The 15,049-nt window shown below is 43.9% G+C and overlaps 1 protein-coding gene and 1 long non-coding RNA gene across 2 annotated transcripts in view; both read left to right on the top strand.

The window, feature by feature from the left end:
• The first annotated feature begins 97 nt into the window (after positions 1-97).
• Positions 98-2,902, top strand: LOC127037564 (uncharacterized). Its single transcript, XR_007770392.1, has 3 exons — positions 98-466; positions 1,205-1,368; positions 2,562-2,902. It is a non-coding gene; the product is annotated as an uncharacterized LOC127037564 (long non-coding RNA).
• A 67-nt stretch (positions 2,903-2,969) lies between these two features.
• MYBBP1A (MYB binding protein 1a) overlaps positions 2,970-15,049 on the top strand; it is a 73,528-nt gene continuing 61,448 nt past the window's right edge. The window contains exons 1-11 of the mRNA XM_050929436.1: positions 2,970-3,196; positions 3,967-4,062; positions 5,377-5,460; positions 6,208-6,282; positions 7,021-7,128; positions 8,408-8,598; positions 8,943-9,110; positions 10,240-10,357; positions 12,379-12,668; positions 13,636-13,743; positions 14,657-14,782. Of these exons, the coding sequence (XP_050785393.1) occupies positions 3,020-3,196; positions 3,967-4,062; positions 5,377-5,460; positions 6,208-6,282; positions 7,021-7,128; positions 8,408-8,598; positions 8,943-9,110; positions 10,240-10,357; positions 12,379-12,668; positions 13,636-13,743; positions 14,657-14,782 (1,541 nt within the window). The 5' untranslated portion in view covers positions 2,970-3,019. The remainder of the gene's footprint in view (positions 3,197-3,966; positions 4,063-5,376; positions 5,461-6,207; positions 6,283-7,020; positions 7,129-8,407; positions 8,599-8,942; positions 9,111-10,239; positions 10,358-12,378; positions 12,669-13,635; positions 13,744-14,656; positions 14,783-15,049) is intronic.

Genomic DNA, 15,049 nt, shown 5'->3' with positions numbered 1-15,049 from the left:
CCCGCCAGGGGCTGCCCGCGCCGCTGCCTGCGCCAAATTCCCCGCCCTGCGGCAGGTGCCCGCCGTGCTGCCTGTCTAAAAAGTCACTCGCCCACCCCCCCAACGCACATGTTGTTGACCCCGCCTGTAGTAGCACTACAGGAGCTAATGCAGCCACCCTGCTCCTCTGGCAGCACCATAGGGCTAGTGTGTTGCCTCCCCCAACTCCCAAGCTGTGTGCGCTATAGGAGTGACTGCAGCTGCTGCTAGCTCAGCATGCCTGTGTATGGGCCATAGGGCAGGGGTGCTGGCCTCCACCTTGTATGTGGACCCTGAGAGGTAGTTACTGCCTTCAACTTCGCAGCCCAGGCCAGCACCATCAGGGCTTGGGCCGTTATAGGGTGACTAGATGTCCTCATTTTATAGGAACAACGAGGAGTCCGGTGACACCTTCAAGGCTAACAGATTTATTTTGGCATAAGCTTTTGTGAGTAAAAACCCTACTTCTTCAGATGCAGATGTCTGGGTACAGACTAACGTGGCTACTCTCTGATATGATTTTATAAGGACAGTCCTGATATTTGGGGCTTTTTCTTATATAGGCACCTATTATCCCCCACCCCTTGTCTTGATTTTTCCCCATCACCCTAGTTTGTTATCTTGTAGAAACCCATAACATGTAATTCATAGTAAGCACATTGGTGTACTCTGTCAGGTACTTTTAAAAAAATGCTGTCAGGCAGCACAGGGCCCCGTAGCATTTAGGTTTTGGAAAGAAAAAATAGTTTTACAAACTCTATGATTCATAGAAATGTTTTTTGATTTTTTTTAAATGTAAAAACAGTGGATTTGAACAGTGCTTGCAACACGAACACTGCAGCACCAATACGGAAACTAGAAAACGAAATGGCCTTTAAAAATGACACTTGAGCACTGTCCATTTTTGCCATCCAACCTGAGTGGAATGTAGAAGTAAACAGCATAAATTGTAAAAAGCCTTTAGATGTTACAAACATTTTCACTTTTAATGATCTAAGATATCAAGAACACAACGGATATTTGATTTAAAATAAGATTTTTAATCTGTTTTAAAATAATATATCAATCTGTCAGGATGCCTTTAAGTTGACAACAGATTGCCTAGCTGTCACTAATAGTATAATAGAAAGTACAGTTACTTCACATTCCAGATACTGTTGTTCTGTTTTCTCTATATTTGTAACAGATAGGATATGAGAAGAGATTTTAAAAGGAAAAACTACACCACACATTTATTGGACGGTTCTTCCTGATAAATAGCATCTTGAGTGGGAACCTATCCTGGTTCTTTGTGGCAGTGTTGAGGGAATATAATGGATTCTAGCTGAGAAACTGCTAATATCTTACAAGGTATACCTTTTGCATTATTTATTTGTTTTCTTTTATTGGGCTGCTCTTTGGGTTTTTATTATTGAACTACAAGACATTGATTTTTTTCCACAGTCTGACTGATTCTGTCAATATGGCTAATGTCTGACCCAGACAAAACTAGGCTGTCATATTTCAAAAGCATTTAAGAGGCTAGCTTTCTCAGCATCCACACAGCAGCCAGTTTCAGAGAATCTCACTTTAAAATTTAGGTCAGGAGAGAGAGTCCCTATTCATAGAATCTGAACTGACTCTAGATGCTGCCAATAGGAAGATCCCACTTTGTGTGGGTATGTGTGTTTCAGACTTCGACACTAGTCGCTCTGTGGAGTTGTGTGAAATGGAGATTGTGTGATTCTAGAAAATTTAAACAATACATGTTAAAAAGAAATGAGTTGATCCCACATCACTGGTTCCTGATTTCCAGTTCTCTGCTGTGAGTTGTTGGCCCATCTGCCTGTGTGGGGCCTATCTCAAGCTATGAGAGTTGGTCTTAAGTTTTACAGTTCCTATCCAACCTTTCTGCCAAGGGGACCCTTTCCTAGATCTCTCATGATAGCCTGTGAGCTCCTCTCCCTGCCTATAACTAGTAATAACAATGCTTAGCACATTACATAGAACTTTTCATCATCAAAACTGTGCACAAACACTAAAATCACTTGACAGATTGCTCATTCATTTAAACTGAGCAAGTCACTCAGCCTAAAAATGAAGGGGGAATCTTCAGACATTGCGATATGGGTGGGGGATTGTGAACACTGAAAGACACAAAGACCCAAGGGGAAGAGGGACAAGACTGTGTGCACACTGACAGCACAGGCTACCCTAAAGTGCAGCATCTCCCCAAGCGTGGAGCCAAGGTATCATCCCTTCTTGAAGTCTAGATTTTGCATGTGTGAGACAATTTAAATAAAGAGATGGGGGGCGGGGTTGTTAAATCAATAGTCAGCGAGATTTTAAGCTTTTTCAACTGAAGTGCCCACAGCAAAACCCTGCATTTCCCAAAGGGAGAGACTTTAAATGACTCCTTAAAAAATGATACCTGCCAATATTTGAAACCTATAAATGGACACTTAATGAGCTGGTAGCTCAGTGTAAGTACATTTTTGGATGGACGCAATGGGAAAATAATAAATATTTCATTAAAAAACAGAGACTCCACTATTTTCCTACAGGCTTGGCCATGTGAGGTGCTGAGTGTCCCCTGCGCTGGGCTGAGAGGGCATGCAGGATCTTGTAAGATGGGGGACCGGTTGGCACATGTGAAGTGACTTCCCAAAGCGGTGGCTGTGGCTCCCTACTCAGGAGTAAGACTGAAGGTAGGTCTGGTGAAAGCAGCACCCTTGCTGGGAGTGGGACCTGCTACCGGTGCCTCTCTCCTGTTGCACTGGAAACCTGAAGTCCAGCAGGGGATTTTCTACTGCAACCGTACGATTGACCAACACAGCCAAGGACTCCACCCTTCCCAGGACCTGGGGGACTTGGCTTCCCAGGAGGCCAGGGCACAGGCTGGACGCATGCGGGGTGGCGGCTGCTGCAGCTGCTCGGGCTAACCCGGAAGGGGCTGTCCCCGGGAGCCCACGTGCGGCTGCAGCGTGGCTGGGGATCGCTGAGCGGCAGCGGCGGTCGCGTTATGGAGACGGCCCCAGACCCGGTTCCAGCTGCGGCCCCCCTCCCCTCCGGCCCGCAGGGGGTCCTGCAGCAGAACCGGCAGTTCCTGGACTTTTTCTGGGACATCGCCAAGCCCCAGCAGGAGGTTCGCCTGGCTGCCACCGAGAGCCTGATCCGGTACCTGCGGGCCAGCGAGCAGGTCAGAGCGGCGGGAACTGGAGGAGGGGGCCCACGGGGCTGGGGTCGCGGTGGGAGTTTGTGGGGTGGGGGGTGAATCCAGAGCCCTCGGGGCTGTTGTAGGCGGGAGTGGAGTCCCGGCGTGTGGTGAGGAAGGGAGGTGGGTTCAGGTCCCAGAGATCTACTCTGATTGGGGCGGAGTGAAGGTGGGGGAGTGAAGAGAATCGGGCTCTGGGGGGGCTACTGTGGTTGGGGGGTGGGTGGGCAGTGGATGTAATTGTGTCCAGGTTCCCAAATGGTTGAGGGTGGAAGGCGAGGAGGAATTGGGCCCCAGAGATGGGAAGGGAATTGGGCCCAGTGTCCCAGGAGTCTGGTTGGGTTCAGGAGGGGATGGAAGGGTTAAGGAAATTGGGCCTAGGCTCTGTGATTGGAGCTAGATCTCGGGGCACTGTTTTGTTTGGGGTGTCTGGGTGCATAATCAATCCCAGCCCTACCTTCTGTGGCTGTGAAGTAGAGAATCTGGTTACAATGCAGTTGTTCCCTGGTCCAATCAGTGTCCCTTTACCTGAGTAAACCAAGTTGCAGGGGTATATGCTTGGCCTGGCAAGTCTGAATTAGGGTGGTGAGGTGCATTTTTAGAACAGGGTATTCTTTGTAAATCACAGCCTTGAACCCAGTTAGGAGTATGTTCAGACAATATTTATGTATTGATTAGTAGTACATCCATATGATTTTCCTAATTGTAGGAAAGTGTTCCTAAAAGTACTGTATTTTTAAAACATAATTTTTTAGGAAGATGAGCTGAAATATACTCTAAAACGATTGATAGAAGGACTGGGAGCAACTCGAGAGGCAGCCCGTCCAGGTTTCAGTCTGGCACTAGCTCAGGTTGGTATTTTCCCAGGGGAGCGCACTCTCTATGGAATGCTGATGGGTGTGTTAATAACATTGTAATAGGGCTTGGTGAAAGCATGATGCTTGTTTTTTGTTTAAGTACTTGGGAGTTGTGATTGGTTAACCTCTGGATGCACAGGGGTCTTGGGAAGAGTTCTTGTATCTCAGAGTGAACTCTTCTAGGCTTTGTCCACACACAAAAGTTGTATTGCTTTAGCTACACTGATATGGTAAAGGAGTACAACCCCACCCCACACCTAGTGTCAGCATGCTGATGCTGGTATAGCTTTTCCTCATAAGGTAAGGGAAACGTGCTCTATGGCAGGACTACAATTTCCTGAACATCAGTCGCACGAACCAACTAATTATATGAACTGTTTTTTGCTGCTGAACGAGAATTCAGTCCTTTAGCCAATGGACAAGCAGCTATACAGTTTGGAAAAGATGAGAGTGGGTAGCAAAGAGATGCAATTCTCCCAGAGAAAAATCAAGCGTACTGTATACATTTGTTACCATTGTTTGCATACTCTGTTACTGAATGATTAGTGCATTAACTTTTGAATCGTACCCACAGTCGTTTTGAGATCTTCAGTTTTATGAACTTTTGGGGTTTTTATCAATCCCCAAATAGTTCATAAACCAGTTCTTCTGTACCTACATTGGGCACCTTTAGTGTGGACACTGTTGTACTGATATAGAGATTGTACTGGTATAACTGTATTGGTTTAAAAAAAAAAATCAACCCCCTCTCTGACATAGAATGATACAAAAACTGTGTGCAGACCAGGCTTTAGAACAGGTTAGTCTCTAGAACTGATTGAAAAAACTGAAAACATTTTAAAATCAAAGCCAGTCTGCTCATGTCTGGTGCCAGTCTGTTAAGACTGAAGTACCCTGCCTTCGGAACAGGTACAATATGGGCAGTGAAGACTGTTGTCTTTCATGTGCTCCCTTGCTAGTAGGTCTCTAGTCTGACCCAGAAGGACCACCTCTAGAGGTCAGAGCATATTTCGTACTCTACTATAGACACAGTTATACTTGAAAAAATTGTGTGCACGCTGTGGTTGTTCCCAGCATAGCCTTGTCGTTGGAAAATAAAATACAATTTAAAAATATGGCACCTCTAACCAACATACCTATGCAGGGAAACTTTTAACTGTAGGGGCTGGTCTAAGGTTGGTAGAAAGAATCAGAGAGTTCAGTTCTAGTTCTTCCTTCAGTCTATAGTTGTTGAAGGTAAATATGGATGTTAGTAGAGCATTTTCTCATGGAGTTTAATCTCTGTCTCATGCTGGTCGTGATATCCAGGTTTTGCAATTTTTTGAAGAAATTCCACTGCATGCCGTCCTGCAGCAGATACAAGAAAAACACAATCTTGAGAGAGTAAAAAAGGTAGGTCTGCCTTGTGCTCATAGCAACTCCAGACAGTTGTTGTAAATCCTCTGTGTTCCTGTTACTGAAATATCTGGTCTGCCTAGCTGAGAGCCAATGCCTGACAGGGATAAGGAAAAGATGCTTTATTCTGCAGAAGAAAGGAGAGCCTTGCACCTTGGTACAAAGACTCTGTTCCATACAAATTTCACAAGCCTTTTATACACTTTGAGACAAAGACCCTTGCGTGTTAACACTTGATTGGTAGGTGTCAAACCCTGCACTCTTTTATCTGGTTATTAAAAACTGGTTTAAAGCAAGTTTTCTCTCTTTGAGGCAGAAGGGAAAAGATAGTTCAAAAGTTCAGGTTACTGTGTACATGAGGCTTCTGCTTCCCCCTACTGGCTGCTTGTAAGCTGTTAAGGGGGCTACCAGTAACTTTCACATTCCTTAGTGAGTATCGATTACCTCTTCACCCTGGCTTTGGGGCCCCTTTTAAGGTAAATGATTCTATTTGTCTGCTGGAATCTGGAGTTAACCGTGTTGTCACAGGACCCCGATGTGCATGCACCGCTTCCATTGAAGAGGTTTGCATATGTGTCTTGAGGGCAGCACAGTACCTTTTGCGTGGAAGCGTAGTCAAGGTTGACTCTTCCTGCCTGCTTCTGAGCAGTTTTCACCTGCGGTGGGAGCTGTTGTTGAACATGAGATCTCACTATTTTTGTATTTTGAATTATTGGACTACAGTGTTGATTTTCTTCTTTTTAGAAACTCTTTAGAAATGCTGCCTTTGGAAACTTTTTTGGGGTACTGTCTCTGTTCCAGTCTGGTCGTCTTGCAAAGGTAACATGAGTGTTGCTTGTTCATGAGCAATGGACCTAGTGCTGTCCCAAATGTGGAACAAGACCCAGAGAGAAGGGATGGTCCAGTGGTTATGACATTAACCTGGGAACTTAAGAGTCACAGGTTCAATTCAATTTCTTGCTCTGCCATGTACTTCCTGTGTGACTGTGGGCAAATCACTTAGAGTCTGTGCTTCAGTTCCCCATTTTACAAATGGAGGTAATAGCATGTCTCTGTCCCATGGGGGTGTCATAAGGATAAATACATTTAAGGTTGCAAGGTGCTCAGGTATTTTGGTGATAGGGGCCAAACAGGTACCTCAGATAGCTGATACCTGCTTCTAAAATCACAAGCTTTGTTTCATTAAAATTTATTATATACAGCTGGGAATCAGAAGTGTCTAGAAAATGTGTTTAAGGTGCCTCCTTGTAGGAATGTTATCAAATCCAATCGTCCTGTGATGTGAAACCTGGGGAGGGGAAGGGAAGGATTTGGAGAGAAGCCAGAAGCAATATGGTAACAGTATAAAAACTGACAAGAGATGGAGGGACAGAGGAGATAGAATATCATGTGTCAGTCACACACAGGGAATGCTGTATCGGGAAGATCTGACTTACGCATCAGGAAGCGATTGGGTCAGTTTATTATTAATAATAGTAAGATTCAGCATATTCATTATGGAGCCATGAGCTTAACCTTGGCTGTGTAGCCTTTACTTTTTTCTTTTTAAATTTCTAGGACCAAAAGGCCCTCCTAGAGTGTGTCCGACTTCTGCAGAGCTTGGCACAACACCATGCCCACCTCAGAGATCTCCCCAGGAAAACGCTTGTTGACATCCTCTCGGAGGTACCTGGCATCTGAATAGCGTAACTTTTTGTTTCTGGTACTGTTTTTTCTTAGGTTGGGTCTGAACCAGCTCCACTGATGCCAAAGGAGTCTTTCCATTGACTTCATTGGGTGTTGCACCGGACACCTGGTGGTCATGGAAAAATGTCATATGGCATGTGTATAGGGAAGCTCATTGTATGTCCATAAAATTGGTGCATGGGCAACAGCAGTATAAGTCTCCGTGTGTTACTCAGTGTTGGTTGCTCAGGATAAGGGTGGATATGTTTGGACTGTTGGGGCTGGAGGAGAGGTAGGTGGGGAGCTAAGGATTATAGCATAAAGAGAGCGTAGAATGATTTAGATGCATATTTCCTTGCTTCATATGGTTTCTGTGGGTAGACTATGCAGACTAGCAGCCTTAACTCCAAGTTAACCAAGCTTTTTGTGTAAGAATGTTCTTGGTCTAGCAACTTTGATATTAGTTTTTTTTTTTTTGTGTGTGTGCTTGCCATACTCCTGATCTCTGGCAGATTCAGATACTTTGTAGGTTCTTCAACAATGGAGCTTATCCTTTTTTATTTCAAAAGCATCTATCCAGTTTATTCCAAAATATATTAGTGTTCAAAATATTCAGCCAGGAAAATCCCTTTGAGATGAACAACACCATTTTAAAAATGATTTGTATCAGTGCAAGAAATGGCACAAAAAACTCATGGCTGTATAACACTGAAAGAGAGAAGAATCAAAATGCAGTAGGAAGTTTGCAATTACAGTTACAAAATAAAGCTCTTAGGGGAGAGACCATCTGGGCCCCGTTCTTGGTTTGCCCTTTTTTTGGTTACAGCAGTAAAAAGAAAGTTTTTATAAGGTGCCAAAAATTATGCAGCTTTTGCTGCAATCAGTGATGTGTCCCTAAGATATTTTTAGGTCATAATCTGTGTCTTTTTTAAAAGCGAAGGAAAAGGGTTGATATCCCTCTTCCTATCAGATCCACTGTGATGTTGTGCCTTCTTATCTGTTTAAGCACAAACTTTTTACCCCATTAACTATATCAGTATAATTACACTAGTACGACTATATTGGTATAACGATGTTATATATCAATATAGCTATTCCTGTATAGGAAGGAGAATATGCCATACTGGGTATAAAGCACATTTGTACTGCTATAACTGCATCCACTCTAGGGTATTTACAAAAATCCCACCCCCTTACCTCATATAGTTATAATATTCAATAATGGTGTGTAGAACAGGTATCACTTGCTGTGTTGCTTCTCAATTGCGTTGCTGTGTAGATTCCTGAAGCTGTGTTTGAGGAAGTCCTGTTCAGCACCTTAAAGACTGACCTCACTTCGGCCTTCAGCACCCCGGAGCAGCTGCACCTTCTACTTGTGGGCATGCAGAAATTCCCTGGGGTTCTGAAACCCAATAAGCTGAAGATACTGCTAGGCTCATCTGCCATCGTAACCACGGAGAACATTCCCAGGTGAGCTGTAGGAGAAGGGTGCAAAGATACCAAGTCTCCAACTTCCTGAATGTAAATGAGAAACCTAATTTGGCTCTGAAGCCCAGCGGTGCTGGATGCCTGCATCTCCCATTGAATCTAATGAGAGACACGGTATGGAGTGCTCATCCCAGAGAGTGCTGATCCCAATATTCAGATCAGTTGCTCATCTTTAGAGGCAGTGGCCATGGATAACATGTTAGTTTCCATGCAGTTGTCTGTCCACTCCAGAAGGTGGTTAGAGGAAGGGATTTTGCCTTCGGAAAGTTCCTTCCCGACCGGATAGTTCAGATTTCCTTCCTCTTGTGATTGCTTTTTCTCTCAAGGCTTGTGAAGGTTTTGAATACTGCTGCTAGATCTGAGAAGAAGGATAAGAGTCTGCCACATGTCGCGCTGGACTTGCTACGAGTGTCTGTGAAGGAAGGTGCTTTTGAACTCTTCTGGAAGGAAGCTGTGGAGAATGGGCTGCTAAAGGAAAAGTCGGGTCCTAACAGGTTTGTTTTTAAATGTCGTTCATTGTTCTCAATATAATCTACTCTTCTGCTTCCTATCTGAACATAAGTTCTGCTGCTGTATGGCAACTAAAACCTGACCAAAAAAAACTTGACAGATTTTTCATGAGAAACTCCTCCCCACCCACCCCCCTCCACGCACACGTTTTTTTGGTTAGTCTTTTTATCCTAGATCTAGTTGTGACAAACTGAAGGAGCAGCTTTGCTGCTATCTAGGAAATACTGCTTACAATGTCATGTTGTTTTCTGTTGGTAATAACTGGGACAAAAAATTAGGCATATGTGACTGTGAAGACCCTGGAAACTGGCGGAGGGACTTAAGGGCAGATGTGCAATCTGAAACTACTTAAATTGACTAGATTTCAATGTAACTGTGTCCTTCTTAATGTGAGATTTGAAGGTGGACCAGATCCTGAAACTTATGTCCAGTCCCCTTTGTGTGTTACTGTGGGCTGAATTCAAATCGTTAGACCTTATGCGCACCTCTGGATTTGGATTTGACACAGAACCGAAAAGTATCATTTCCGTTTCTAACACGGAGGTGGTTGAGACTGCAAGAGTTAGCTGTTTTAGCAAGCTTTCAGGGTAAGATACCAAAATATTTTCAAGAATAAAGCTCATTAGTCATCTGTTGTATTGAGATTGATGCTGTTTGGAGTCAAAATCTTGTAAGATGTATTTTTTTGGCACTGTTTAATCTGAACCTTGGTTTGTTCACAGATTTGCTCCCTGAAACCTGACCTGAATCCAGAGCCAAACACTGTTTCCTTGGCCTATCGCTAAGGGATTTTGTTAACTTGCTGCATGCAATTTACAGGGAAAAAGAGAGACTATTTTCCAACAGGAGCTGCCCAAATCTTGTATTTCGGTGCTTGAATCAGCATCAGGATAGATGAATGAATGCTCATTTTATGCTCTGAAGTGCCGTTCTTTTACAAAATCTGCCCACCTTAGAATGCTAGGCTGGTAGTGTCCCTGTAGTCTTTACTGCTGTCCATTTCTTTACATCTCTGTGAAGCACACACAGGTGCTTTTCTTTCTCTGCCCTGTCCATGTGTATGGTGTTGCTACTGTGGCCTTCGCTGAGGGAATCTGTTCTCTTTTTACTCAGTTACATGTGCTACCGGTTGCTGGGCAGTTCTCTCCCACTCTTGTCTCTGGACCAGCTACAGATTGTTCTCCGAGGGGAAGTGATGCGGCACTATGGGGATCATGTGGTATCGGCTCAGGTAGGAATCCCTGTGAGGGTATGATGCAACCCATGCTAAAGGCCCCATACTCATCAAAAAATGGCATTGGCTAGGCTCTGAGCTAATGCAGTCCTGTTGCTGTTTGCTGTGGACACAGCAGTCATTGCTCTTTTCTTTTCTGGGGCAAACTAGTGTTCCAAGCTTCCATTGCTGGTATCACAGCAGCAGCTGAAGTGCAGTTGTAGTCTGCACGTGAGGGTAACAATGGCACCTTCTGGCCTTTTTTTCTCTAATATCTGCAGATTTACAGTTTTAGAACATCTCGCACCCACCCGTTAGCCCTGCAAAGCCAATATAGCTGTGGGAGAGTGGACTGAATTTTCTGTTCCTCTTTGCACATCAGTAGACTTGTTTTCTAAATTCTGATCTGTCATCCTTGTACGAGGCCATGGGATTCTACAGGTGACATGGAAGGCCTAATTTGAAGACACAGAAATAAATGCTAATTAATTTAATCTCCAGCACCTTTATTACTAGTTTGAGCCTCCAATCCCAGGTTAAATTAGCAGGGTTGGCAATTGGGAAACTCCTGCTCATTCTTACTTTCCTCCAAGTCACCGATGCAAGCTATTGGAGACTAGGTGCTGGTTTGATTCCCCTGTTCCTAAAAACTCATCAATCCATATATATATATATTTTTTTACTTGTAAAGTGAGCACATTTGATTTTGTTTAATCAAGAGACAACCAACATGAAACCCCTGTATCCCGGTGCTACTCCGCTTTCAGTGTAGAATCACATTTTAATGAAATTTTTCGGGGTGGTTCTGCTGTTTTTGGACAATGCTGACAGTTCTGGAGTAGCTGACCAACAGAATGCAAATGTAAGCTCATTCGGTTGTGCTTTGCAGACGGTATCTTTCTGAGGCATATGTCTTATGGCCAAATGGATGTGGCTGCAGATTTCACCTGTGAAATTTACTGGCTTTCTAGTTTCGGGAACATTCAATCTTTAAATTTCATTACTGCTCCAGCTTCCCTCGTATCACCGTATTGATCTTGACATTTCATAAAACAATTTGTTTAATTCATTTAGAAAAGTTGCATTATGTGGTTGGAATGGAGTCACTGTTCTTTTCCCCTTCAAGTTTTCTCCAGACATATTTTCGTTCTCCTCACAGCAGAGTCGAGTGAGTGGGAATGAATGTACGACATAATTGAAATGCTGTGGATTGTAAAAGACCATCGGGAAAACGGGATAAATAAATGTCTGGTACTGCTGGGCTGAAAGTTCTAACCCTTGCAGACTGCTGTCTGTATCATTCTAGCATATATGCAGTTTGGGTCTGGGCTGTAGTGTAGATCTCAGCACCATGTGGCACTATTTACAACACTCCTAGTCTCAAAATTTGAACCACTTGATTTACACAGCTTTCAGCAAGCCTGGGAGAATAGACCCCATTGAACATTTATGTGCTGTATTTCTACTGCAGGAAGATAAAGCAGTTCTCACAAACTTTTTGGGCAACATTATCAGCTGAAGGTTCTTAAGACCTCACCTATATCAGTGGTGTCTGATCTACCAGGCAGAGAGGGCTACTTGCAGTTTGAGATTAAGGTTTGGTGAAGTCCAAGATCAGTGGCAGATTAGAGCATGCAAGACTCCATTGCTGGTAGGTGAAGCAGTTTGGTCTAGTGGATAGAGCACTGGAGTGGGCCCAGGAGACCTGAGTTGTATTCTTGGCTTAGCCATTAGCCTCTTGGGTGACCTTGTGTAAGTCACTTCCCTTCTCCGTGCCTCAGCTTCGCCATCTGTAAAATGGAGCCCCTGAGCTCATTGTCCAGCACTTGGTGCTCTAATGACATCTGAAGGGGTGAGTGGGTTGTGGGAATCTGGAGTATTGTTACTGCCCCAGTGAATGTTCAAACCCAGGATTTATTGTACCAAGTGCAAGTACAGAGCAAGGTCAGTTTTGTACAGTGACCGAGCGTGCATATTTCTCTGTCTTCATCATGCAATAGGATGGGCCGTAACCTGCTTGTATTGACTATGTCTTTCAGCTTCCGGGCCGGTTTAAGTTCGCTCCGGAGATGGAAACCTATGTTAACTCATTCCTAGAGGGCTGTGATGATCCAGAGAAGCAACTGGCAGTGATGATTGGCTTCTCCACTCTGACCAATCAAGGCTACCCAGTTGTGCCCAGCTTCTGGAAGGTGGTGAAACACTTGCAGCCTGTAGCGTTGCTGAAATACGTCAACTGGCTCAAGATGATGTTCCTTAGGCCAGACTTTGACTGCTGCTTAGATTTCACCACCAGTCGGCAAAAACAGAACCAGGAGAAAGTAAATATGTGAGTGTATTTGCAGTGCAAGCCCCTCCTCTTTCTTAGAGCTGTGTTGTATGCGTCTTCCTGTGTTCAGCTCTGTTTTGATTTCCTGGGGGAGATGGGGTACAGCTACAGCAGCTGATTCCCAGCAACACTTTTAGCTGGTCCTAGGTCAGGAGCAGCTTGTGTTTTCTTTTCCTTTATCCTTATTGGGAAACCATAGAAATTTCCTATTGGGGAAAACCTTTTGGGAAAAACTGGGGGGATGAATTGTCTCTAGGTGGTCTTTGTCACTGTGCTTTCTCATTGTGCTACTACCCCAGCTGGACACTGTGTTGCTCAGTGTCTCCTTCAAACTGAGATGTAAAACTTAGGTCCTGATCAGTTGTGATACAGCACCTTTTGTGACAGTTGGAGCACTGATCAAATGAAAGTTTGGGTAATTGTATTCTGCCTAGTTAAAATTCCAGCTGCACTCCCTCAATTTTACATGACGTGAAGGAACGGGGCCTATGTGTCTTAACTGTTACTGTGGTGTGGTACACCAGTGTGATGCTTCACCCCAGACATGGGCAGAGACTTGTCAAGGGTAAAAGACATTCTGTCAGTATGTTATATTCTCCTTGTGACTTAAGGTCTTCAATCATAGGAACATTGTTGCTTTTCTTGAAGCAGTTTTTGGTGGAACGCTGAGGCTCAGTGGATTAGAATTGATCTGAGTTCATATTTGTTTATAAAGTGCATGTATATCTGCTGAAGAGCAAATTCAGGTAGCTCAGGAAATGTACCTTTCTACATGCACCTGTCACTTCTTTCTGCATATGTGTCAGTATATGCTGCATTCTAGCTGATTTCTAACTACATAAGGCGTCTGAGCTGCTGAAAGTTTATGTGGTATTCAGAGTCTCATCACCCATTGTTTCAGTGTTTTCTTATCCAGTGCAGTGTCTGAGCTTCTGTTTTATAATTGTATCCATTTGCTTATTGAAAGGACCCAGCACCGAGTGGTTCGGCTGAGAAAATGGATTATTGCCCGATTAGTCAGCATCATTGACAGTCAAGGGAAGATGGAAGAGGATTTGGTGATGGACGTTGTCAAGTGAGAAGGCTTTAAAGACTACTTACTGCCACCCAATGGTGGGGTGGTTCTTGACAGAAGGCTGGAGTGGTACTTAAGCAGGGGTTGGCAACCTTTCAGAAGTAGGGTGCCGAGTCTTCATCTATTCACTCTAATTTAAGGTTTCGCGTGCCAGTAATACATTTTAACATTTTTAGAAGGTCTTTTTCTATAACTCTATAATATGTATCTACACTATTGTTGTATGTAAAATAATAAGGTTTCAAAATGTTTAAGAAGCTTCATTTAAAATTAAATTAAAATGCAGAGCCCCCAGACCAGTGGCCAGGACCCGGGCAGTGTTAGTGCCACTGAAATTCAGCTCGCGTGCCGCCTTTGGCATGCGTGCCGCAGGTTGCCTACCCCTGTACTGAAGCAACTGACAGGCAACTTTGGACCAGTTACTTAGGGTAAAATTTTCAAAAACACCAAAATAATTTAGGAGCCTAACTCCTGTTGGTTTTCGGTAAGACTTAGATTACTTAGGCACTTCATAGATGCTTTGAAAATTATACCTCTAATCTTTTGGGCCAGAGTTTTCAAAGGTATTTGGGTGTCTATCTGCATCTTCAAGCACCTGACTACCTTTAAAAAGTTGGTCTTTGTGCCTCAATGAGTATTGTAGTAATACAAATGTTGCAGGGTAACGGCCTTCTTCGAGGTACTGAGCACCTTCCTCTTCCATTAACTGCAGGTACCTGGTGGGGTCAGGTGCCTATAGAATTCATGAGGCTTTATTAAAATTTGTGACGTGCTCGGAGATGTTTGGATAAGAAATGCTGGATAAGCACAGGCTGTTTACAATGTTGAATTTGCCTTTTATAAAGGTGGTTTTGTATAGCCCCACAGAGCCCAAGTCAGATCTTCATCTGCTCTCTTCCTTTTTCCCATCTAGGTTTTGCTTCTTCCATGCTTTCTTCGAGACCCAGAAACCAACCGCTGAAATACCAGAGACAAAATCCCTCCCCTCAGTACCTCTGGATGGACAGACTCACTCAATGGCTGCAAACTTGTTTTTCAGGTATGGGCTTTGCCTGCATGCATTTAGCACTGGAAGTTGATCTCCTGTCCAGAGAAGAGCGTATTATTTATATTGTCCACGGATGGGGCTTCTAGGTGCTAAGACAAGTACCTCATGATGATAGCTGCTGTACAAAACACAGAACAAAAAGATGGTCTCTGCCCCCAAAGAACTTACAATCTAAGTGTCAGGAAACAATGGGACAATATTGTCTAAATAGACAAGATAAACACCGGGTAGGGCAATGGGCAGAACACACAGGCAGAG

The sequence above is a fragment of the Gopherus flavomarginatus genome, chromosome 19 (assembly GCF_025201925.1).
Source record: "Gopherus flavomarginatus isolate rGopFla2 chromosome 19, rGopFla2.mat.asm, whole genome shotgun sequence".
Lineage (NCBI taxonomy): Eukaryota > Metazoa > Chordata > Testudines > Testudinidae > Gopherus > Gopherus flavomarginatus.
This window is presented reverse-complemented; position numbering and strand designations above follow the sequence as displayed.